Source organism: Mesoplodon mirus (assembly GCF_964341445.2).
Source record: "Mesoplodon mirus genome assembly, chromosome: 12".
Lineage (NCBI taxonomy): Eukaryota > Metazoa > Chordata > Mammalia > Artiodactyla > Ziphiidae > Mesoplodon > Mesoplodon mirus.
Genome location: NC_138988.1, coordinates 85,554,627 through 85,578,375, shown reverse-complemented (window position 1 = coordinate 85,578,375; position 23,749 = coordinate 85,554,627). Strand labels below are relative to the sequence as shown.

The 23,749-nt window shown below is 41.3% G+C and overlaps 4 protein-coding genes across 4 annotated transcripts; 2 read left to right on the top strand and 2 right to left on the bottom strand.

Moving 5' to 3' along the window:
- The first annotated feature begins 4,442 nt into the window (after window positions 1-4,442).
- LOC309813499 (histone H1.3-like) lies at window positions 4,443-5,336 on the top strand. Its single transcript, XM_082638457.1, has one exon. The coding sequence runs from the start codon at window positions 4,566-4,568 to the stop codon at window positions 5,229-5,231; it is 666 nt and encodes a 221-aa protein (XP_082494583.1). The 5' UTR covers window positions 4,443-4,565; the 3' UTR covers window positions 5,232-5,336.
- A 28-nt stretch (window positions 5,337-5,364) lies between these two features.
- LOC309813498 (histone H2A type 1-H-like) lies at window positions 5,365-6,891 on the bottom strand. The gene has a single exon (XM_082638456.1). It carries the CDS (start codon window positions 5,911-5,913, stop codon window positions 5,500-5,502), a length of 414 nt encoding a protein of 137 aa, XP_082494582.1. The 5' UTR covers window positions 5,914-6,891; the 3' UTR covers window positions 5,365-5,499.
- A 5,989-nt stretch (window positions 6,892-12,880) lies between these two features.
- Window positions 12,881-13,291, bottom strand: LOC309813906 (histone H3.1; the record flags this gene model as incomplete). The annotated part of the gene is made up of 1 exon (XM_082639098.1): window positions 12,881-13,291. One exon carries the CDS (start codon window positions 13,289-13,291, stop codon window positions 12,881-12,883), a length of 411 nt encoding a protein of 136 aa, XP_082495224.1.
- Window positions 13,292-14,318: 1,027 nt separating this feature from the next.
- Window positions 14,319-14,732, top strand: LOC309813788 (histone H2B type 1-L-like). The gene has a single exon (XM_082638932.1). It carries the CDS (start codon window positions 14,328-14,330, stop codon window positions 14,706-14,708), a length of 381 nt encoding a protein of 126 aa, XP_082495058.1. The 5' UTR covers window positions 14,319-14,327; the 3' UTR covers window positions 14,709-14,732.
- Window positions 14,733-23,749: the final 9,017 nt, after the last annotated feature.

The following is a 23,749-nucleotide window of genomic DNA, read 5'->3' as shown; positions in this document are numbered from 1 at the left end:
CCGTCTGCTATTGCCTTGCAGGGAAGGGGCGGGGAAATGCGACTCAGTGTCTGTTTCCTGTTTCCTGGTTGGGGTCCAGAGTCGCCGGTTTTGTGGACTCTAGTCGTGTGCCTGTGGGTTTTCTCAATTAATATTGTACACGTCTCCTCACCACTTTTATTATTTAACAAAAGGAGGCAGTACCTCCACATTTGTCTACAAAAGGGAGAGAAAGCAGAATAAAATTAATTTGAAAACATGAAGATACTTAAAATAATGTAAGTATTCTTAAAAACTCTAGTAATACTTATTAAGTTTGGCTGATCCTGAACGTTTCTGTTTGGCAAAGCGTTTGCATAACCATCGTTTTTCAGCATTCCTGATAAAGAGGGAGGTCTAGGAAGGGGAGCCAACGTTAATTGAATTCCCGGTCTTTTCTCCCCAATTTATAAAGCACTATTTACATTGTGAGGATGAAGAATCCCAGGATTGAAGACCTAATCCTGTTCTAATAAGTGGTATTGTTGGGGGTAGAACTGAGGCCTTCTGATTCTGTGGTCTTATGTTCTTGCCACCTACCACCGAGCTGTCATTAAAGCATTGAAGATACATCAGGATGAATAAGTTTGCAAATTAACAGAGTTAAAAAAAATAACAAAAGAGTGAAATACTGTCCAAGTAAAAAGGGTAACTGAAGTTCTACACACAGATAAGTGTTGATATGTTTAAGAGACAAATGCCAACATTACTCACAGTCTACAAATTCACATTGAGTACCTTCTATGTAACTACAGAGGTGATTAAAAACAAACAAACAAAAGCCTTCTCTGCTGGTGCTTACCATATAGGCGGTCAGAGGATTATTAACTTCCTTGAGCCACAAACTTTTTGAGATTTAGTTCAGGTGCAGTAACCTGTGGATTTAGACATTGTGATCTCCCCTGCTCTCCTTTTTGAGAAAGGCACTAAACAAGAATCATTGATTCATCGCATTCATTCATTCAACAATTTAGGGTCTACTATACGCCAAGAATGGTGTACAAATACCAGGTTTACAAAGACAATCACACATTCTTTTAAAGAACTCAAACGCTAGCTGAAGGAAGAGAAAAGGGGTGAGGGGCCATATAATCAGCCCACCATCCTAGATTCATCCTGGTAGTGATGGGTGGAGCAGCCATATCCCAGCAGCATTAGCATCACCTGGGAGCTTGTTAGACACACAGAATTTCAGGACCAACCCCAAATCTACTGAACTGATACGACATTTTTAAGATCCTCAAGTGAGTGGTTTGCTCATTCAAGTTTGAGAAGAATTGTTTTAGAGCTGTGCTTTCCTATATTAGCCACTAGCCACATATGCTCATTTAAATTAAAATTAAAATTAAATAAAATTAAAAATTAATTTCTTCAGTCACTCTAAGTACCTTTAAGTAAATGCTCAATAACCACAGGCAAGTGTAGTTGTTGTCTGTTCTACAGTGCAGATACGGAACATTTCCATCATTGCAATAGGTTGGATTGGGCTGTATTGTGATAGATAACTTCTTCTGGAGAACTTCTAGCCCAGACTGGGAAAGAGAGTGTGGTAGGTACCTGAGAATGAGGATCGTTGCAGGAAATGAGGATTGGAGTATTTTTGAGGTATAATAGAAATTAGTCACCTTCTGTGTGTACCAGATATTACAGATACACAGAGGGACATGGAAAAAGGAAAGTGGAAGTTTGAGAGTAGTAGTGTCCTTTTTAGGAAATAAAATGAATAATATTGATATATAGTTGTGCTTGAAGGGGAGTTTCAAGTGGTAGAGTGTCCTCAGGTGAGACCATCTGATAGGAAATTAAAATAGATGTGATTTCTCATTACCCTTCTGAACACATTACATTGTAAAACAATGCTCTGTTTGCTCTATAACCCTTATTTTTAATTTGGCCTTTTTGACATTTAGTCAACATAGTCACTCTTCTCCTTAAATGTTTGAAATTTATTGAATTTTGGAACACTTAAGTACAGCCCCTGTGGATTGCCCTGGTGAGCCCTGTCTTATTCACAGTCATTTACTATGGTGAGTGGGGGCTTGACACCAAAATTGAGAGAACATGAAGTTGTGAGACATCCATCACTTGTTTAACTTTAGTTTTTCTTATTTATTTTTTACATCTATAAAGTAAAAATAGTTCAAGTCTTAGTCTAGCAGAAAATCCATGGTTTTAGAATATATGCAGATTTAGAATTCAAAAGTAATACAGACAACTTTTTTGTGGGCTACCAAGTAATAGGTGAAACTTTTCAACTTTATAGTCCCATGGGGTGATCCAGCTTTCAAGAACCTTGTCCATGCTACAGTTAGAGACAGCGTAAATACCTGGATCTCAAGAGATAACAGTACCTACACACAGCACAGCTCCATCCTCCTATACACATCTAGGGAAGAACTTTTCAGGTGAAATCAAGTCTCAATTATTGCTCTCCAGGAAGGGCAGAGATTACCTATAAACAAGGAAGCAAATGACCCTGAGCCCCAATGTCTGCTCACTTATTTGGAACCTAAATAGCCATGGGAACCGGTAACAGTTGCACAAGAAAGAAATTGTGGCATCTGCTGTAGAAAGAACTTTTCACCTATCTTAAATTGAGTACATACAACTTAGGGAACAATTCCAACAAGTATTCAACAACTGATATCATGCCTACAATGATCACCAAAATAGTAAAGATTTAAAAATGTGAATTTTAATTTTATCTTTAGGTCTAGATAGTATTAGGCTCTGGGTTGAAAAGGAAAAGGGTGTATATAATGTTTGTTACAATTGCTATTGACAGTGATGATACTGAGGATGACAAGTAGCCCCATCCTCCAGACAGATGTAAAATGCCTTCCCTGGGAAAATTGGAATGTTCTAGATCCAATCCTATAAGCTTCCCTCTTTATACACTGTATTTGTAATTGGTTTATAACATGGTCTCAATTCCCAGAGACTTCGTTACAGACAGTGCCAGCCAATAATGACTATTTAAAAACAAGCCAAGTCATTTTTATGGAATTAGTTCAGTGCAGAGAGATGACATCTTTTAAGTTGATTATCCTGTCTTGGACTTATATGAGAAAATTCTCAAGTCACTATTGAATGTAGGCCAGAATAAATAGATTTTTGGAAGTAGGGGTATTTATTTAAAAAAAACACAACACCAAAATACTTTTCTTGTTTATTTATTTTGACAAACATGAGGTTTAATTTCAGTATCTGATTACTTGGTGGATATTAATTTTGTGCTTAATATCCAATATTTATCGAATTCCATTAGCTCTCTGTCTTACAAAGAGATGGAGCATTAAATCAGTCATGTTTGCTATGAAATGTTTATTCAACTCCTTAGCGGACACATTCAGCCAATTAATTTAGGTCATGATAGCCTGGTTCATATTTTTTAGTAAAAATCCCAAGGAAACTTATGAAGATTCAGAAAGTGAGTTTAATGAGAATTTTTTTTTACTTTCTAGTCCTCTGTGCCCCTATTTGCAATGTTGAAAAAAGATAAATCAAATATATATTTTAAGTATCATTTTGAAATATAGGACATATGTACATAATTCTGTACTAAATAGTGGAGGAAAAAATCTTATGGACAGAATATCATTAGGCAATATACAGTTTTAACCCACGTGATCTTACAGAGTTCTTGAGCTCAGAGCTGGTAAAATGTTGTAGAACTGCCAATCTATTGCTTCATGATTCACTTTTCTTCTTTGTAGATGGTGTGATTGATCTCTAATGCTCATTCTAGGTCAGAAAAATCTATTATACTAATTTTTAGAGAAGGTTGGTGACTCTATTTGGAGCTGTTTATCTAGAAAATAAATGGAGCAGCCTCACACCCCATCCTTCCAAAAATGTTTAAATCACCGAAACACTGGGAGCAAACCCAGTTTACACACTGGTCACTCAAATATTTTTTTAAAAAATCTATCCTTTTTAAAATAGTTATCCATCTTGTACGTAGAATTTTCTACCCCAGTGCCAATTCCCAGTGCTTAGAGCAAACAAGTTGCAGGAGAGCTGTGCTATTGCTCCCGCGAAAAAACCGATTTTCCTTGTATATTTGAGTAAAAATGAGGTTATTTATATAAGGTTGAAAAGAAAACAATGTGTATGACAATGCCCTGGAAGAAAGATTTGCAAAGGAAGCAGTGAGAACTAGTAATTTTAAGGAAAATCTGAAAGTTGTCTCAATTTGACCGAAGTTTCCAAGAGAGTTGGGGGAATCAGGAAAGTTTCAGGGGGCCGGCTTTTAAACTAGGTATAGCAAATAAGGCAGGAATGAAGCCTGAAGAGTCTCGGATCAGTTTCCCCCAAATCCCTAATTATTTCATGCCCAGACTTCTTATATTTTTCTTCTTTTTTAAGGGGCAAAAAACACAGCCATTCGGCAGAGCCGAGGAGCCCTTCGTAGCAGCGCGGCGCACGGAACAGGCAACCAATCATCACGCAGCGACTCTCTATATAAACCCCCAGCCGGCGGCTCCCGGGACACGCCGTTCTGACAGTTTAAGCTTACTTTTTGTCTTTCCTGGCTAAACAGAAAGATGTCGGAGACTGCTCCAGTTGTTCCTGCTGTTCCCGCACCTACAGAGAAAACACCTGTTAAGAAGAAGACGAAGAAAACGGGCGCAGCTGCTGGAAAACGCAAAGCGTCCGGGCCCCCGGTGTCCGAGCTCATCACCAAGGCTGTCGCCGCCTCCAAGGAGCGCAGCGGCGTGTCCTTGGCCGCGCTGAAGAAAGCGCTGGCGGTCGCTGGTTATGACGTGGAGAAGAACAACAGCCGCATCAAGCTGGGTCTTAAGAACTTGGTGAGCAAGGGCACTCTGGTGCAGACAAAGGGCACTGGCGCCTCAGGTTCTTTCAAGTTCAACAAAAAGGCGGCCACAGGGGAAACCAAGCCCAAGGCTAAGAAGGCGGGCGCGGCCAAGCCCAAGAAGGCTGCTGGGGCAGCTAAGAAGCCCAAGAAGGCCACGGGCGCGGCCACCCCCAAGAAGGCCGCTAAGAAGACCCCCAAGAAAGCCAAGAAACCGGGGGTAGCTGCTGGGGCTAAGAAAGTGGCCAAGAGCCCGAAAAAGGCGAAGGCAGCGAAGCCGAAGAAGGCGGCTAAGAGTCCGGCCAAGGCCAAAGCCCCCAAAGCCAAGGCAGCCAAGCCTAAAGCTGCCAAACCCAAAGCTACAAAGGCTAAGAAGGCGGCCTCCAAGAAGAAGTAAATCGGTAACGGGACGTCCTACTTTGAAAATCTCAAAGGCTCTTTTCAGAGCCACCCACCACTTTCAGATAAAAGAGCTTAGCCGGATATGTTTCTGTAGGTAAACCAACAAAGTGTCCTGTAAAAGGTAATTCTTTTAAAACTTAAGCAGTTTTTTTAAACTTGCCGCCCTAACGTGATTGGCTATGCGTCAGGGTGCGCGCGCACCACCACGTTCAGAACTCTCCGAATGTTGTGATCACAGTCCTCTAATGAGAGTTTAGTGGCTCTCAAAAGAGCCTTTGCGGCAGATTCACTTGCCCCTTTGCCCTGTGGTGGCTCTCGGTCTTCTTAGGCAGCAGCAGGGCCTGGATGTTGGGCAGGACGCCGCCCTGAGCGATGGTGACTTCGCCCAGCAGCTTGTTGAGCTCCTCGTCGTAGCGGATGGCCAGCTGCCGGTGACGCGGGATGATGCGCGTCTTCTTGTCGCGGCCCCCGTTGCCCGCCAGCTCCAGGATCTCGGCCGTCAGGTGCTCCAGCACCGCCGCCAGGTACACCGGCGCGCCGTCCCCGACCCGCTCGGCATAGTTACCCTTGCGAAGCAGGCCGTGGACTCGGCCCACGGGGAACTGGAGCCCGCCCCGCGAAGAGCGGGTCTTGGCCTTTGCTCGCGCTTTGCCGCCCTCTTTTCCTCGTCCAGACATGTTAGGAAAGAAATAGTGCAGCTACAGGAAGGGGTTATTATAGTCTCTGGATGTTTCTAAAATTTCCATTCCCATTGGTTTGCAGAGGCTATTGAGAGAGTTAGCCAATCAGAATGCACTGCTGGAGTTACTTGCATGGGCTCCAGGAGAAAATACTGCACCAATTAGAGGCTGTGATATTAAGACTTGTATAGATACATACTTTGAAGCAGTTGAAAAGCTTGGATTTTTCCGCTTGATGAATGTAGTCCTATGTGGGGGGAGTATTCATGCTATTGTTATTCTGCCTAAATCTGCATAATTGTTGCTACCACCCTGACACCAAGGGATAGAAAAAAGTAAGCTACCCCTGGCGGTTTATAATTTACCCTTTTCTTTGCCTGATTTTTTCCCCCCTCAGATGTTGACAAGACCCAGGCAGCTGGGTTGGTGGTCTAATATATTTTGGTGAATAGGCAACAAACAGGGAGGCAGAAACGAATAAAAACCGTTGATAAAGGGAACGAGATTGCTTAGAGAGCTCCTGGAGCTGGAGTAACCAGGGCAAAATAAATGGCTCTAGGAAGATGGGTTAACCTGATATTACATCATTTCCCCTTCATCCCTGTTTTTTTTTTTTGTTGTTGTTGTTGTTATTTTAATTTCTGGGGAAGGCCACTCGATTTTACTGGCAAATCTTGACCAAAATCTGAGTTCTGCAGACCATTAGGGGGTTGTAAACATGGATGAGGAAAAATTACATCTTTATTTTACCAAACTCTAAATGCAGCTAAGCATTTCCTTCAAGTATATCTGTAGGCAGCTAATCACAATGGATTTTGCAGTGCCTCTGACTTTTTCAACAGTGGCCATCACAGATGTTTTTGGATCACTTTGAAGATATTGCAGATATCTTGAAATAAAATTTACATCATTCTGATTCCTTGAAACTGACATTTGTTATTCCACCTTTTGCTCCTTGTTATTTGATGTAACTAATGAAACACATTTTACGTAAAAGAAATACATTTTGACAGCTGTATTTTAATGTGGCTAATTTTCTTATCCTGTATGCTTTAAGTATTTTAAAACATTGTATTGAGAAGATATTTGTTTACAGGTTTCTCCAGACTATCCATAGAGTCCACTATACAAAACAAGTCATGAGTCCCTGAGCAGATCTTCAGTGGCAAATACCTCATGGTTAAAAGACTTCATCTTATTTCTTTGTTTACAGCATACCCAGCGGCCCCCGCCCCCCACCCCCAGCTACACATACACACACACACACAACTTACTGGTTAATAGTTTATTAAATTTTACTATTTAAACTTTCTTTAAAAAAAAAGGAGGTAGCCTGTGATACCTTTCTAGCTTTTCTAAGCAGGAGTTCATCTTTTCCCCATCACAACTGTATTCCATACTTTCTTCTTTCTAGAAAGGGCCAAAAAACCCTCCTCTTAGAAGACTGGTTTGGTTGAGAAGGCGATTTGGATAAATGGGAAGATGTGAAATGGTTACGCAGAAGAGTCTTTAATACCCAGAATGAGAGAGTTTGGCTTTCGATTATGAGTGATGAGGAATAAGTATTATGTGGGAATATGACATTCAACAAGAGTGGTTACTATATAGTATCTCTGTAGTTCGTTACATTTTACAAACTACTTCTATGCCTGCCTCACTATAAAGCATTTGCAGTAGGTATAGCTAAGCTGCTTGATTATTATTAGACTGGACCGTGTGGCTTGCGGGATCTTAGTTCCCCCACCAGGGATTGAACCCAGTCCGTGGCAGTGAAAGTCCTAACCACTGGACTGCCAGGGAATTCCCTAAGCTACATGTTTTTTTTTTGCGGTACGCAGGCCTCTCACTGTTGTGGCCTCTCCCGTTGTGAAGCATAGGCTCCAGACGCGCAGGCTCAGCGGCCATGGCACACGGGCCTAGCCGCTCTGCGGCATGTGGGATCTTCCCGGACCGGGGCACGAACCCGTGTCCCCTGCATCGGCAGGCGGACTGTCAACCACTGCGCCACCAGAGAAGCCCATACATGTTTTAAAGTTAAGAAATTGTGGCTTAGAAAGATGAAATGGCCAGAGTCACCTTGTCAATAAATGATGGACCTGGGTCTCAAACACAAGTTTCTTTCTTCCTAGTGTCATTTTCTGAGCACTGCTCCCCATCTATTATGTCAACTGGAAAAGGAGTACAGTTCTCTATTTCCTTTTTACGCTCATCCAGAAAAAAATAACATTCATGTATTTCTATTTTAGGCCTTTTATGAGCTATCCAATTCACAATCCCTTTGGAATGCACCAGAAGGGATTAAACACGATTCAATCAATGCTCTTCTAGTTTTACACTGGTTTATGTAAATTCATATTCATATTCCTTTCCTTGGGACAGTTTCTAATTTACAAGGAAATCAGAACTTGTTTAACTCTTACTCCATCTCCCAAAATTTTTGTTGCAGTTAAAGCAGGTTAAAATGAACATCTTGGGATGGTCTTGATATTCTGCAGCAGGATGATGAGGGATCAGGAAGCTCATTCCTAGTCCCTGTATTTCATCAGTAAACCACATCCCTAGGAGGGTCTCCTGAAACACTCATCCTTGGATTTCTGACATGCTTTTGCTGAACAAAGATGGTCTGTCAATCACAGTGGCAAAAACCCAGGTTTAGAAAAACTCAACAGATCTACACTTAAAGATGGCAAATATCAAGCAGGAGCCTGTGTGAGTAGCTGTGTGAGTAGCTGTGAGTAGCTGTCTGTGTGAGTAGCTGTGTGAGTAGCTGTCTCCAAAATATACCAAAAAAAAAAAAAAAAAAAGAAAGAAAGGAAAAAGGACGTCTTAGCGTGGAAGCTGTGAAGGGCATGTTCATATTTTCTTAGCTGCAGGAGGGAACTTATGCATATGGCATCGGTCTAAGCCAAAAGTAATTTTGGGGGCCAGGCTGAAGTCACTACTTTCTCCCTTCTACTTAGTAATTTCCTGACTCCTTTTTTTTTTTTTTTTTTTTTTTTTTGCGGTACGCGGCCGTCCTACCGCTGTGGCCTCTCCCGTTGCGGAGCACAGGCTCAGCCAGGCTCCGGACGCACAGGCTCAGTGGCCATGGCTCACGGGCGGCATGTGGAATCTTCCCGGACTGGGGCAGGAACCCGCATCCCCTGCATCGGCAGGCGGACTCCCAACCACTGTGCCACCAGGGAAGCCCCCTGACTCCTTTTAACTGGAGGAGGCAGATGGAATTCACGTCACTGTGTGGAGGCCTTGATTACTCATGTCAGTCACTAAATCAGGTAGATGTTTAAATAAGTTTCAGTAACGGACAGTTTCTCCCCTCTCACATTCTCTCCTTATCCTCTCATACCTGGATGATTCCATTGTTTCTTAACCAATATCCTAACCAGTTTCTTCCTACCTGGTTCTTCCTAACCAGTTTCTCCAGCCACTAATTCTTAAATTCTGGTCATTCTGTCTTATAAAAATTGTCACTCTTACTTTAGCTTCAAGTGAGAACTTTATAGCCTTTTTTCATAATGATACTTTCTGCTCACACTAACCAGCACTAATAACTCAAATTTACCTTTCTATTCCTTTTTGTTGTTGTTTGTTTTTTGGACAACTTTACTCATCTGCAATTCCTTCTCTCCTTCTACCTGGGAGAATCTTTCCAATTTCATCTCAAGTTCCAACTCCATGAATAAATACCCCTAATTAGAAAAATCTAGTTTCTCTGATAATGTGCTTTGATGATATTAATAATTGGGTACCATTATTATCAATGGAAAATTTATAATGCATCTATTCTTTTCTGTCATTAAACTAAACCCTAGGTTATTAGTCTTCTTTATCTTGTTTTCCCACTACTCTAGGTGTGTTTTAATTGACTGAGCTTTAAAATCCTGTCAAATGGGTAGGATTACACCCATAATAATCAGATTCAGTGATTTTCTGTTTTTCTGTGGAAAGCTAAGGGTAATAAATCTCTCTGCCCCTTCTATGACCCTCCTCATGGCTTGATTTAGGCACTAGCTCCCTTACTTTCTGAGGTATGCCATCCAAAGTGTTGGGGCTACTGGAAAAAAAAAAAAAAAAAAAAAACCTTTGCAGTATAAAAGTCTTCAGATGTAAAATATCAATATTTACCTGTGTACATATGGGGTAGGCAGGATGTGGAAAAAGAATGAAATGGCATTTCTGAATTATCTTGATTTTTAGCTACCACTTCTATAAAATAAAGCTACTGGTCATTCAGAGATTATATACTTGTTTGTTTTTAAATTACATGTACTTATAGGCAACCAGGTAAGCCTGAAATGGTTATACAACTTAATTTTCCAACAGGTACAAATAAAATGTGACATGATTTAGATTTGTGATATTTCCCCAAGAAAATCAAAATTCATTAAAAAAATCTCATGTTAAGCACTACCATTTCAATGTATGCCTTTAAAATTAAAAAAAAAAGTGTGTGTGTGTGTGTGTGTGTGTGTGTGTGTGCATGTGTCTTAACAATCAAGGTCATTGTCTGGATGATGGACAGAAAGGCTAAAAATTGTCCAAGTTAATGTTATAGTTTTATTGCTGTGCATCAATTATATTTCTGTGCAATTGGCTGTAATAATTATAGTATAAGAGAACACAGTTTTATATGATCCTGTACATTTTCAAAATCCACCCATTTCCTTTAACATATTATGAAAATATTAAGATAAACATATCAGTCTTCCTATGACAGCTCTTCCAAGGAATAAAGCCTCAGGGGTAACTTTTGAGGATCATACTGATGCTATTGTTTAATATAGCAATGCCAAAGGGGAAAAGTTTTGGCTCTATCCTTTTTAACTGAAGCTTTCTTAGTTTCAGTTTCCTCATCTGTAAAGAACTAAGAGAATAATAATTATGTATATTAGTATAGAACTATTGAATTTACCTTATATTTTGGAGACTTCATAGAATAATACATGACTTCTGGCTGACTCAGTAATGCAACCACTCAATTAATGTTGATTATTTCTATGTGGTAAAACTATATAGTATTAAGGTTACATGAACTCTATCAATATTTTACTTCTGTAATCAGGAATAAACTGAATGGTAATTCCTGTTTGTTCAATAATTTTTATTTTAAATTCCAATTTGACTAATTTCCTGAGGGTTTGTTTTAGGCAAAGGACTGTTCTAGATGTTCTGATGGATTTAATTATACAACTAGGTGTTTTCTGTGCCCCCTTGGTCCTCATGTCTTGACATCCACCATCTGGTGAGACAGAAACAGACATTAAAAAACTTACTGTGCTAGAATCTCAAAGAAAGTACAGGATATGGGAAAGTACGTTCTAATATGGAATGCCTTTATGTAGCATTACAAATATCTAACACTCCATTATTGGAATTATGAATAGCTAAACTTTTTTCCTTATATGGGTCCAGGCTCCCCAGTTCTCAGCACCCGAGTCTCAATGCCTGACAGACTTCCAAGAACAAAGACTTCTTTTATAAAACCTCCAGGACTTACAACGGCTATCTTGGCCTGTGTGTTTATTTACAGCTTTGTTTCTGTTAAATTTACGACCTGACCTCTTTCCTTAGTGATCCTCAAGGGGAAACAGCCCATTAAAAAACAATAAAATAGAAGCCTCTCAATTTTGTAGTTAAGGATACCTCACCCATCTTGAACCTGAAATTTGCTGAAGTGTTTGAATAGACATAAAATCCTTCCAAACGGTCTACAGTAACCCAATTAGTAACAACCTTTCTACATTTCCAAATAAGACTGTATAGTTTCAGAACAAAATTCCTTACTTTTTTCCCTTCAGCTACCAGTTTAGAAATAGTGAAGAATTTGTTACTTCCACAAGAAAGGAATATCGTTTCAATACAGAATACTATAACACTGCTGTTTTGTAGGGATGAGAAGAAAGCGAAGACAATATTTTCTGCAATAGAGAACTCTCAAGCTTACAGCTGATTTTCATGTTTTAGTGACAAATATGAGGTACTTTCATAAGATTTGATTTAGAGATTAAGATAGGGAATTTAGGAAAACAGAAAAAGACCCCTTTAATGGCGTCTGCTGAAAGGCTCATGATTCCTGCATTCGAGTTCATTCAATTTTTTTCCTACTCAGAGACCCACCCAGCTGCCCCTGTTGGTTGCTTTGGCCCTTTGTAGAGAAGACCTGGTGGGTAAAGACCGCCACCAAGTTCTCAGGAGCTGTCAAGGTCTTCCCTTTGGTGATAAAGCTAATAACCTAAGCTCCGTTTTAGGGGTGGTCATGGTATATCCGTGACCATTCTCAACAGGGTCCTTGTGGTTGCTAGCGAGCTGGGCCTCACAATTCTGGTGAGCAAGGGCACCCTGGTGTAGACCAAGCGTTTAGCCGTGCCTAAATATACCAAACCTACACAAAATATGCCAAACGAAGGTGTGCAAGTAAAGCGTGGAGGCAGTTCCTACACTGAAGACTTAAAAATAACATAGGCTTTTTAGGACTTCCCTGGTGGTGCAGTGGTTAAGACCGCCTGTCAATACAGGGGACATGGGCTTGAGCCCTGGTCCAGGAAGTTCCCACATGCCACGGAGCAACTAGGCCTGTGCACCAGAACTGCTGAGCCCACGCACCGCAACTACTGGGTCCAGTGCTGCAACTACTGAAGCCCTCACGCCTAGAGCCCGTGCTCTGCAAGAGAAGCCACTGTAATGAGAAGCCCGCGCACCACAACTTAGAGTAGCCCCCGCTCGCCGCAACTAGAGAAAGCCTATATGCAGCGCTGAAAACCCAACGCAACCCCCCCAAAAAACAAAGAAACACCATAGGCTTTTAAAGAGCTTAATTCCGCGACTCTCTCCACAAAGGTCTCTCGGGACTGAGCGAAATTTGTGCTCTTAATGACCAAGCACTACGGCACCTTTTATATGATCAAGTGATTGGCTCTGAAAAGAGCCTTTGGGTTTTAGTTATCACTCGATTAAAAAAGCCAGTTTACGCCCTCTCCCCGCGGATGCGGCGAGCGAGCTGGATGTCCTTGGGCATGATGGTGACGCGCTTGGCGTGGATGGCACACAGGTTGGTGTCCTCGAAGAGCCCCACCAGGTAGGCCTCGCACGCCTCCTGCAGCGCCATCACGGCCGAGCTCTGGAAACGCAGGTCGGTCTTGAAGTCCTGCGCAATCTCGCGCACCAACCGCTGGAACGGGAGCTTCCGGATCAGCAGCTCCGTGGACTTCTGGTAGCGGCGGATCTCGCGCAGGGCCACCGTGCCGGGCCGGTAGCGATGCGGCTTCTTCACGCCGCCCGTGGCCGGCGCGCTCTTGCGGGCCGCCTTGGTGGCCAGCTGCTTGCGTGGCGCCTTGCCGCCGGTGGACTTGCGAGCGGTCTGCTTAGTGCGAGCCATGATGAGAGATTGCAAGCACTGCTACAACTACAAGCCGTGCTGTTCTTGCTCTTATTTATAAAGGCGAAGTCCTCCTGATTGGTCCGAATCTTCAAATTCCGCGCCGTGAATTAAGTAACTGGATAGGCCTTGTGATTGGATACCAGGTCTCACTTTAGAAAATCTAGATCTATTGCAGTATGCTCTATATTTTCTCGCTTAAAGTCCTCCGCCATTTATTCACCCTGTATGTTACATGTTTTATATGTACCTTAATTGGTTTTGTTTTAATCCCCTTGTTCGGGATTAAGTTTGGGAAGAGACGGAAATGAACGTTCCAGAGTTCTGAGCCCTTTCAAAAACTCCGGTTTTTGAATGTAATTGATCGAGTCCAGTTTCGTCACTTATCAAAGGTTCTGATTTTGAATAAACGTTTTATTTTAGCAATGCAAGCACCATATTACATAATTCCCAGCCCTCCAACAAACGCTGGCATCACTTCCAGACACTGTTCCTAGGAAACATGAAAATACTACCGCCGTTGAAATGTGACGATCGTTAATTCTTCGTAAAGCTTAAGTGTTGCCGACTTTGATCAAGCCGAATTGTGAATGCCAATGGCATAATTTTGAAAATATTTATATATTTAGCTAATTTCTATGTTCTCTTTTCTAGAATTACTAACCCGGTAACTGAATTTTGGCAAAAAACTAGTCATAAATTTGTATCGGGCGTTTGTCTCTTTAGGTCCGGATCTAGAGAGAAACAAGTCTCACAAGTAGATACTTACGGACAAGACATTAATTTTTTGCACTATTTTGAAAACGAAAGTTATTTTTTCTGATGGTGGGGTGATATCTAGTGTTAGTTCCACTTAAACAGCCAATCAAAAAGCAGATTTGAAATCACCTTATTTGCATAAAAGGTTTCTACTGGCTGATTTGACCCAATCAGGAATTGGGATAGATTAAGCACCTATTTGCATAGAAGCCCTACAAAAATAGGCCAACATTGTAATAGGTGTTGTCAGTTTTCGTCTGATTGATAACTTTACACCATGCCTGAGCTGGCTAAATCTGCTCCTGCTTCCAAGAAGGGATCTAAGAAGGCGGTGACCAAGGCGCAGAAGAAGGATGGCAAGAAGCGCAAGCGCAGCCGCAAGGAGAGCTACTCCGTATATGTGTACAAGGTGCTGAAGCAGGTCCACCCGGACACCGGCATCTCGTCCAAGGCCATGGGCATCATGAACTCGTTCGTCAATGACATCTTTGAGCGCATCGCGGGCGAGGCGTCGCGCCTGGCGCATTACAACAAACGCTCGACCATCACCTCCAGGGAGATCCAGACGGCCGTACGTCTGCTGCTGCCTGGGGAGCTGGCCAAGCACGCCGTGTCCGAGGGAACCAAGGCTGTCACCAAGTACACCAGCTCCAAGTAAATATTTCCAGGCGCTATTAAACCCAAAGGCTCTTTTCAGAGCCACTCACACTTTCAAAGGGGCTCTAATGCTGCATACTATTCATTTCTAGAAAGAAGTATGGTCAGGTTTGAAAATTGACTAATTAGGCATTTTTACGATTCTAATTTCTTCAGAAATAGGGTTCTTTCTACTGAACAGAAATAATTTTTGCAAGCACAGAGCAGAGAAACGGTTTTATATTAACTGAGAAGGCAGTTTTAGTTGCTGAGCTATTAAGAATTTTAGCAGTTGGACCATCAAATGATTGTGAAATCTTTATTTACGTAATAAAGAAAAGGAAGGGGTAAGAAACCTCAAGTAGCATAAGACCTTGATTTTTGGATACAGTCCTTGGCTGGCAGCCCAGTGAGTCGGTTAGTCAGTCTTCCCTTAAGGCTGGTTGGAATTAGCAACAATACAATTTCAGCTACAGATTTTCAAAATAGCATGAGACTAAGGATCATACACGACAGGCTACCTGCACTGTCGATCAGAGCTCTTTAGTTGCTGTCCTCACTTTTGGTAAATCCACTCTCATGGCCATTTCTCTGCTGGATTGGGGAGCGTGGGGGGGAGTTGCAGAGTATTGTGAGATCATAGATCTGAGTGTGCCCAAGATTCTTCTCTAAATGAACACTTGAGTGGAAAAACTAGGACTCTGAGTTTATTCATTCATTCATTGAGAGCCTATTAAGTTTCAAAAGCGACAGATACTAGGGACAGAGCAATGAGCAGGATAGAATCAATCTCTCTCCTCACAGGGCTCATAGTCTAAAATGAATATTTAGACAGTACCCAAACGAACAGAAGGAAAGTATCAGTCTAAATGTCACTTTAGCATTGCCAAAAGCTGAATTGACTTAACCTTAAATTTTTAATTTCCCTGGAGGCAATTCTGGAAGGGAGGTGGAGTAAGAGAGATGGCAAGGGAAGAGGAGACAGTAAAAGAGAGAAAGGAATCACAAAAATGTGCAGAGTTCAAGTTTGTATTTATGGAGTATGGTTAACAACAGATGTTATACATTTACATTTTCAGGTTACCATGTTTTATCATTGGTCCACAAGAATTTTGTATTGGTCCTAGTGCTGTGACTTACTGAAATGTTGGATCTTACTGAAATGTAGAAAGGAATACTATACTAACAAATCTTGTCCATTATTCCTCTTAAAGATTCTCCTTAATAAGATTTCTACTTTTTTTTTTTTTAATAATGCTCCAATTAGAAGACATAACTTTTTAGAGAAGAAGCTGGGTTTTTGTTTTTTTTTTTAACCCCACATTTGTTTATTTATTTATTTTTGGCTGTGGTGGGTCTTTGTTTCTGTGCGAGGGCTTTCTCTAGTTGTGGCAAGCGGGGGCCACTCTTCATTTTTGTGCGCGGGCCTCTCACTATCGCGGCCTCTCTTGTTGCGGAGCACAGGCTCCAGACGCGCAGGCTCAGTAGTTGTGGCTCACGGGCCTAGTTGCTCCGCGGCATGTGGGATCTTCCCAGACCAGGGCTCGAACCTGTGTCCCCTGCATTAGCAGGCAGATTCTCAACCACTGCGCCACCAGGGAAGCCCGATTTCTACTTTTTTTAATGTGCACCTGTATGACTTAGTATTAGATGCCCCTAGAAGTGACAGACAGCCTAAAATAGTCAGTGGTTAAGCAAAATTAAAGTCTTTTTCTCTCTATGTAGCTCAGGCCTGGAATGGGCGCTCCACTCTCCTTAGGGAACTCATCCCTTTCTATGTATAAGGTATGTTCGCTCTATTATTTGAGAATATTCTCAAATATATTCTACTATTCAATTCTACTATGGAGAGCCTACCAAGAACAAACTGGATGGGTGAAATTCATACATATTAAGTAGGTAATTCGTAAGTAGGAAACATATAAGAAATGTTTGGATATGTAAGCAAGGCATTTATGAGATACAAAATTCAGAAGCTGTATTTACTGTAAATCATTAAGTTAGTACCTCGTGAGATGTTAGACATAGAGAAAGAGCTTGTGTGTGCTACATGGAGATAAAAAGTGATGAAAGAACAAAGAAGTACCAAATATTTGTAAGACACTAAGTATTTATGAGGTACCCAATATTTATGAGTTCTTAAACTGACCACCCATTGGTGACTCTCATTTTGGTACCATTTGCCCTCTACAGACAACATGCACATAAAAGACATGTTTGCTTGGTATGTCACTGGTGACCTCCCTAGATGGGAGGCTGTATACTCAGCCCTGCATCTCTCCAACAGAGCAAGCATGTGTTGGCTCCAAATCACTTCCATCTGCTGGACCCCTTTGCTCAAAGTCCAACCTAGTTCTCAACAGGAAAGAAATTCAAAGGAAGGCAGGGAATGAGAGGAGAGAGAGGGAGAGGGGAGGGTCAGAGAGAGATAGGAGAGAGGGAGGGGGAGGAGAAGGGGGAGAAGAGGAGGAAAGGGAGGTTTCACATGAAAAGTGAAACCAAGGATTCAACTGATCTTTTGCAACCTATCTGAAATGTGTTCATTTGTCCAGTATCTTTCCCCTTGTTTCTTGCTATATATTTAAAATTGATTCAATAAAATTAATCAGGGAACTTAAATTGGTCTGTGAGACTTTATGTTCTATATGACCTTGGAAATGGCCTGCCTGGTAGTGTATTTGGAGGCTACCACTGCATTAAGGTAATTTCTCACATGTCATTCTAGTTGTCATTCTTAATAAGATATGGTCCCTGTTACCTAGGACATATAACATTGTCCTATAGAGCAAATAATAATGTATACAAATATAGAACAGTAATGAAATATGCTTAAAAGTGAAGGTCTTTGAAGTTCACTACCTGGGCTGAAATTTGTTGTCACCATTTACTAGCCAGGTGACCTTGGGCATTATGCAGAATCATTCAGCATGCTTCCCCATCTGTAGAGATAACACAGTAACTCTTATAGGTGACTTGCTCAAGCATATTTAGTGTTAGGACTACCCCAGAACTCTGTTGTTTCAATGCTCTGTCTACCACAACCAGGAAAGAACAGAGGACTTGTGCATAGTGATTTTAGAAGATACACAGGTTTTCTGGAAAGAGGATTAGAGCAAGTGTGGATATCTGAGGTGACAGATACATGATACTAACTTCAAGGCCCCAGTTCTGCACAGATAAACTCTATAAACCTTCAGAGGTAGAGGCACACTGGCTGTTAACCTCTTCCTGAGCCCTCATAGACCTGAGCCCTCAGAGCCCTCAGAGACCTTGTTTCCCAGCTTCCCTTGTAGTTGGGTGTGGCCTTCTTAGCCCACATAGCTGAGTTCCTAACAATGGAATGTAAATAAAAGTAAAGTTTGACATTTTCAGGTCTGGGGCATAATAACCTCCCACGAAGATTTTCCAAGCTCTTTCTCCTCCCAAGACAAAAGTGTTTTAGAAACAAAAGAGGCCCAAAATAGAGTTATGTCATCAGACCAAGACTTAATTACAGTTTTGGCTTCCCCAGAAATGAAATCTTAAACTAGTCAAACAGGAATTGCCTGATCAGCACCAGTTAGGTAATCAGACAGACAGACCCCTGCCAACCCCTAAAGGAAAGCAACCTTGCAATAAGCTACCCACTTTTTTTCCTAGTGTAACTTCCCTGTTCCTGCTCCCTTCTACCTAGAAAAATCTTTTATTTTGTACAGCTCCTCACAGCTCTCTTCTATCTGCTAGACTAGATGCTGCCTGATCCATGAATCACTGAATAAAGCCAATAAGATCTTTAAAATTTACTCCATTGAATTTTATTTTTTAACATGTGAAAGCAATGTGTTTAAGATGATTGAGGCACAAAGATAAAAGGGCACCTGGGCTCCAGAACCACTGCTTGGAAGAAAGAGCTACCTGCTGATCTAGAACACTCTTTTTGGACCTCATAAAAGCAGAGAATAAACTTGCAATAATCCGTAAGGTTGTCAATTGAAAAAAATAATAATAATAACCTAAAAGTTGAGAATTATGTTATATTCAGCAGGTATATGGAGGACTTAAACCCAGGAGACAGCCTCTCAGATAGCTCTGAGGGACTGGTCCTGAAGAGGTAAAGGAAGATCCAGGATATATAGGAGTTTTTGAAAAACAAAACAAAACAAAACAAAACAAACAAAAAAAAACAACACAAAAAAACAGGTAGTTGGAACGTCAGAAGATTACTGTTAAAGAAAACAGCCGTCTCAAGCTAATGAAGTTAGCCCTTTTCTATATCTGGGAAGATGCAAGAGTCTGGGCTCATTGAAATCATTCCTTTGATATATATGTTGCTTAACTATCTAGGGCCAGTATCCTGTTTTTCTCCATCCTGAATCCCCTCAGGTTGCAGGGGTGGGGGGGGGCGGTTGCAGGGGCTGATGGCTTGATGGCCGCCACATCCTTAGTTTACTGATATGGCAGGTGACATTCTTCGTCCACAAGGTTTGGGGGTTTATCTTAATAAACCCTCCACCAAGGCAGGGTCCCAATCTCTATTTTCTAAAAGGAAGTTCTGTTACTTGTTGCTGGATCTCAAACCTTGTAGAACCAGATGGCTAGCTACATTCTTTAGTTGGCAAAGGATAGAGGACATTTTCTTCCTCCCCGACAATTTCATAGTTATCTGGCAAAACCTGAAGGACACCAGTTTTCCATTCTTTCCTTGAACACTACTTATTAAAGATGAAAGTAATTAATAGTTTACACACCATAATGAAAATCCTTGCATTTGGACTGCAGTCTCTCTCAATAGGAAGGGTTCAGAAGAGATGTGATATCTTAGTTCTGTGCCAAGACACAGCTATAGCTCAAGGTCTGCAGTTGAGAATATGTAACACCTTTATCATAAATAAATAAATTTATTTTAATTTTGTTTTATTTTTAAAATCATGGGTTTGGCCATCAAATCATCACCATTTTGAAGGTTTTAATATAGAGTTCTATTAGCCATGAGCCAACAGATGAGCAGTTTTATTTATATTTGGGGACTTATCCATAATTATGCAATGTAATCTCAGAAAAATTACTTGTTACAGTGTATAAAGCCTTTTTAGAAATATTACATTTGGATTCTCTTTTTTCTGAAAAGTAAAATGATGATGGTGATTATTTGGAACCTCAAAATATCATACTTTTTATTTTAAATAAATTATCAAATAATTAATCGTCTTTCCTTAATGACTGGTTTCCTTGAATCAGGCTGGCAGTCCTCCCTGGGATTAGTACTCATCTCTTCCTGCCCCGGCCTCAGTTTACCATCTGAATTGGGTGTGCTCAGGAAACTAGAACAATACTTTTGGTGGGGGGGGAAATGTGTAAAATCACTGCTGAGCTTGAGACTTGAAACTCCAGCTTGAGAAAACAGAACAGGAACCTGGTTCTATCTAGTTGGTTATCAGACCTGCGACCATCATTCCAAGTGATGCTCCCAACATAGGACTTTCACAATAACGGATTCTTCTCTGTGGAATGATCTTCTTACAGATGTATGAAGACCCCTCTCCCTTCCAAGCTTCATGACACTGGCTTTCATGTCTCATCTCAGTTGTGAAGTTTTCCCCACCCACCTTATTTAAAATGACAACTATCCACCACCCATCTCCCACTCTGTGGCAGTCCTTAATCCCCTTGGTCTGTTTTCTTTGTGTTTTCTTAATCCTCTTTACCTACCAGAAGACTGTTTATCTTTATTTTCTGTCTCCCAAAAGAATCGTTGGTGAGCTCCGCACAGTAGGATCTTTGCCATGTTACACATTGCTCTTTCCAGCACCTAGAACATTGTTGAGCACATAGTAAGCACTCAAAAAGTTTTTGATGAATGGATGGATGGATGAAGTAAAATGGACATATGCACATAACACAAAATGTCCATCCATTCTCTAGTGCTGGAGATAAAGTCCATGACAGTTTTATCCAAATGAACCCCTGTGAGAGGTAGTGCCCCTCACTATGCTTCCATTTCTTCATCATCATATTTGAGCTGATAATGACCCCACAACCCACAGAGTTATTGTGAGGATTAGATTAAATAATCCATATAGGCACTAAGTTACAGACTTTGAATTGATAAAATCATGAATTTCTTACCACCTGGACAGTTCCCAAGGCTGGTATTGTTAACATCTCTACTTGGCAAATGACATAATAAAGACCAAGGGTGCTACATGGACCTTGCAACTCAGGGGGCTTGCATTCAGGCAGAAGGTCACTACTGACTGACCCAGTGATATAAAGCTGGATAGCTCACCACTGTTCCTGATACAAAAACCCCTTGCCTGGTTCCTGAAGACATGTGCTTTTCAATTCAAATAAATCGTTTGTTACCTGACGGTACACAATTTGCCTGTGTCCATAAAACTAGTAAATTGAAGTACTATGCTATGAGTCACCTTTAACCGCAAATGTTTATATTTTATAAATGATTTTCTCTTTTCTCCCTAACTATAAATCCTCCAGGTCAGCTTCTATTTTCAAGGTTTGAATAGCACAAAATACAGAAAAATGGGCCTTGATTTTTGTGCTGGAGCACAACTGAGACCACCTGAAAATAAAGCAGAACCTGATTAAATGAGAGAGAGGGACACAAAAACTCCTATGTGCAAATCCTCTCAAGACCTTCCATCTCACTCAGAGCAAAAGCCTAATTCCTTACCGTGACTTACAAGCCCCTGCATGATCTGCTTCCTTTCATTTCTCTGCCATTATTTCCTCCTACAGCGCCCAGCCCACTCCACTCCACATAGCCACCCTGGCATCTCAACATTCCTCCTCCTCGCCCTCTTTTTTTTTTTTTTTTAGAATTTATTTATTGATTGACTTTTGGCTGCGTTGGGTCTTTGTTGCTGCATGCGGGCTTTCTCTAGTTGCGGCGAGCAGGGGCTACTCTTTTTGTTGCCGTGCGTGGGCTTCTCATTGCGGTGGCTTCTCTTGTTGCGGAGCACGGGCTCTAGGCGTGCGGGCTTCAGTAGTTGTGACACGCAGGCTCAGTAGTTGCAGCACGCGGGCTCAAGAGCGCAGGCTCAGTAGTAGTGGCACACGGGTTTAGTTGCTGCGCGGCATGTGGGATTTTCCCGGACCAGGGCTCGAACCCACGTTCCCTTCATTGGCGGGCGGATTCTTAACCACTGCGGCACTCACCAGGGAAGTCTCCCGTTTTCTCTTTCCACAACTTCTTCCTCACAACTCTTTGCTGAAATAACTACCTCCGTACTGCCGTCTTCATTGGTCACCTTATCTAAATTTCAACTCCCCATGACAATCCTTATTCTTGCTTTATTGTCCTTCTCGCCATCTAACATATTACATATGATACTTATTTATCTGATTTATTGTCTATCCCAGGGTCAAATGTAAATTCCATGAGAGCAAAGAATCTTGTCTGTTTTGTTCTCCCAGTGCACAGAACAGCATCTGGCACATTGTAAACTCAACAAATGTATGTGGAATAAATAAATTTAAAAAGTCATCAATGTTAAATGTTGTTTGTTGGGGGAGTAATCATGGCATCACGATTAGGTTTTAAAATAGATGTATATTGAAATGTTGAGAGAGGAAATGATATGATTTGCTTGACAATAATCAAGGTAGAAGAGGTATAGATAAATTTGACCAGTGTTGATGTTGAGGCTGGGTGAGGAGTACGTAGGGTCTGTTAAACTATTATCTCTACTTCCATATATTCTCAAATGTTGCATACTGAAAAAAAATTTTTTTAGGTCTTAAAAAATGAAACAATATCCAGGGTGGGGGTGGGGTGGGGAGATAAATTCCTAAATAATTTTTTTTTTTTAAGGCTATGGAGAAAGGCCACCTGAAAGACCAAACAAGACCTTGTGCTAATCTGTACTGGAAAGCCAAAATAAAATAAAATAAAAGCCAAATACTATTTGATTCATTGCAGTGAGATAAACTGTCATCAAGCAAGCCAGAAAGTCCTCCTTTGGAACTACAACGAAAGCCTGATTCAGTTAGGTAACTCCTTGCTAAGGCTGGAGTCCAACAGGAGCTAACCACAAGATTGGAACTTATTCAATATTTAGTCCCGGCCCTAGCTACCTATCAGAAGCACCTGAGTTTTAATAATTACTGTTGCCTGGGCCCACCTCATACAATTATAGTCATACTGATTGGACCCCAAGCAAAAATATTTTAATAAAAGCTCCAATTGACTGTAATGTGCAGTCACCACTGATCCATAATGAAATCAAACTCTAGAGGCACCTTGTTATGTGCAACTGCTTGACAGAAATTTCATTCTATTACATAAATAAGTGTAGTTTGCAAATGCTTTCTCCTGGTAAGAGTTCACAGACAGGCTGCTTTTCTTGATGAGACCAAAAACACCATTTTAAAAAGAGACTTCTTAATCTAGCATTCATAAGGATCACCTGGGGTGAACTGGGTACAACGTATATTCTGACTCAGTAGACCTGGGTTGGGTCTGAAAATCTACGTTTCTAGCAAATTCCCAAGTGATGTACATGCTGCTGGTGGTAGACCACACTTTGAGTAGTGAAACTGTAGAAGCCAGCAGGGTTCTCCGTCTTGGGTTCTGCTACCAATAAGTTTATTAGAAATCCTGACTGAGAGGCCTAATTTTTTTTTTTTTTTATAGAAGTCAACTATCAGCAAAACAACGCCCTCACTGTTCTCTGTGTAAAAGGTCAAACATTTAACGAGAAAGCCAAAACTGTTTCACTTTTAACTTGGCAGAGATTGGAACTGAGCAAATTGAGGTCTCAGAGACATTAGAAAGCAACGACAAACGCTCTAGCTTCTCAGTTGTCAATGCCCGAACATGTGGGAACACAGCTTTAGAAGGGGTAAGCAGCAAATCCACACCCACCTTCACCCAAATTCAACCTTTTGTGGGTAAAGCAGCTCACCTTCCATACATAATCCACGTACTCAAATAACCCGACCTTCACATCACACCGATTACTGCCTCTTCCGAACTACCTAACACGGCTTATTCTACTGCCAAACCTACCAATCCCCCACTCCACCTGCATGTGTTATTACATTTCCCACGAGACAGCAAAGTTC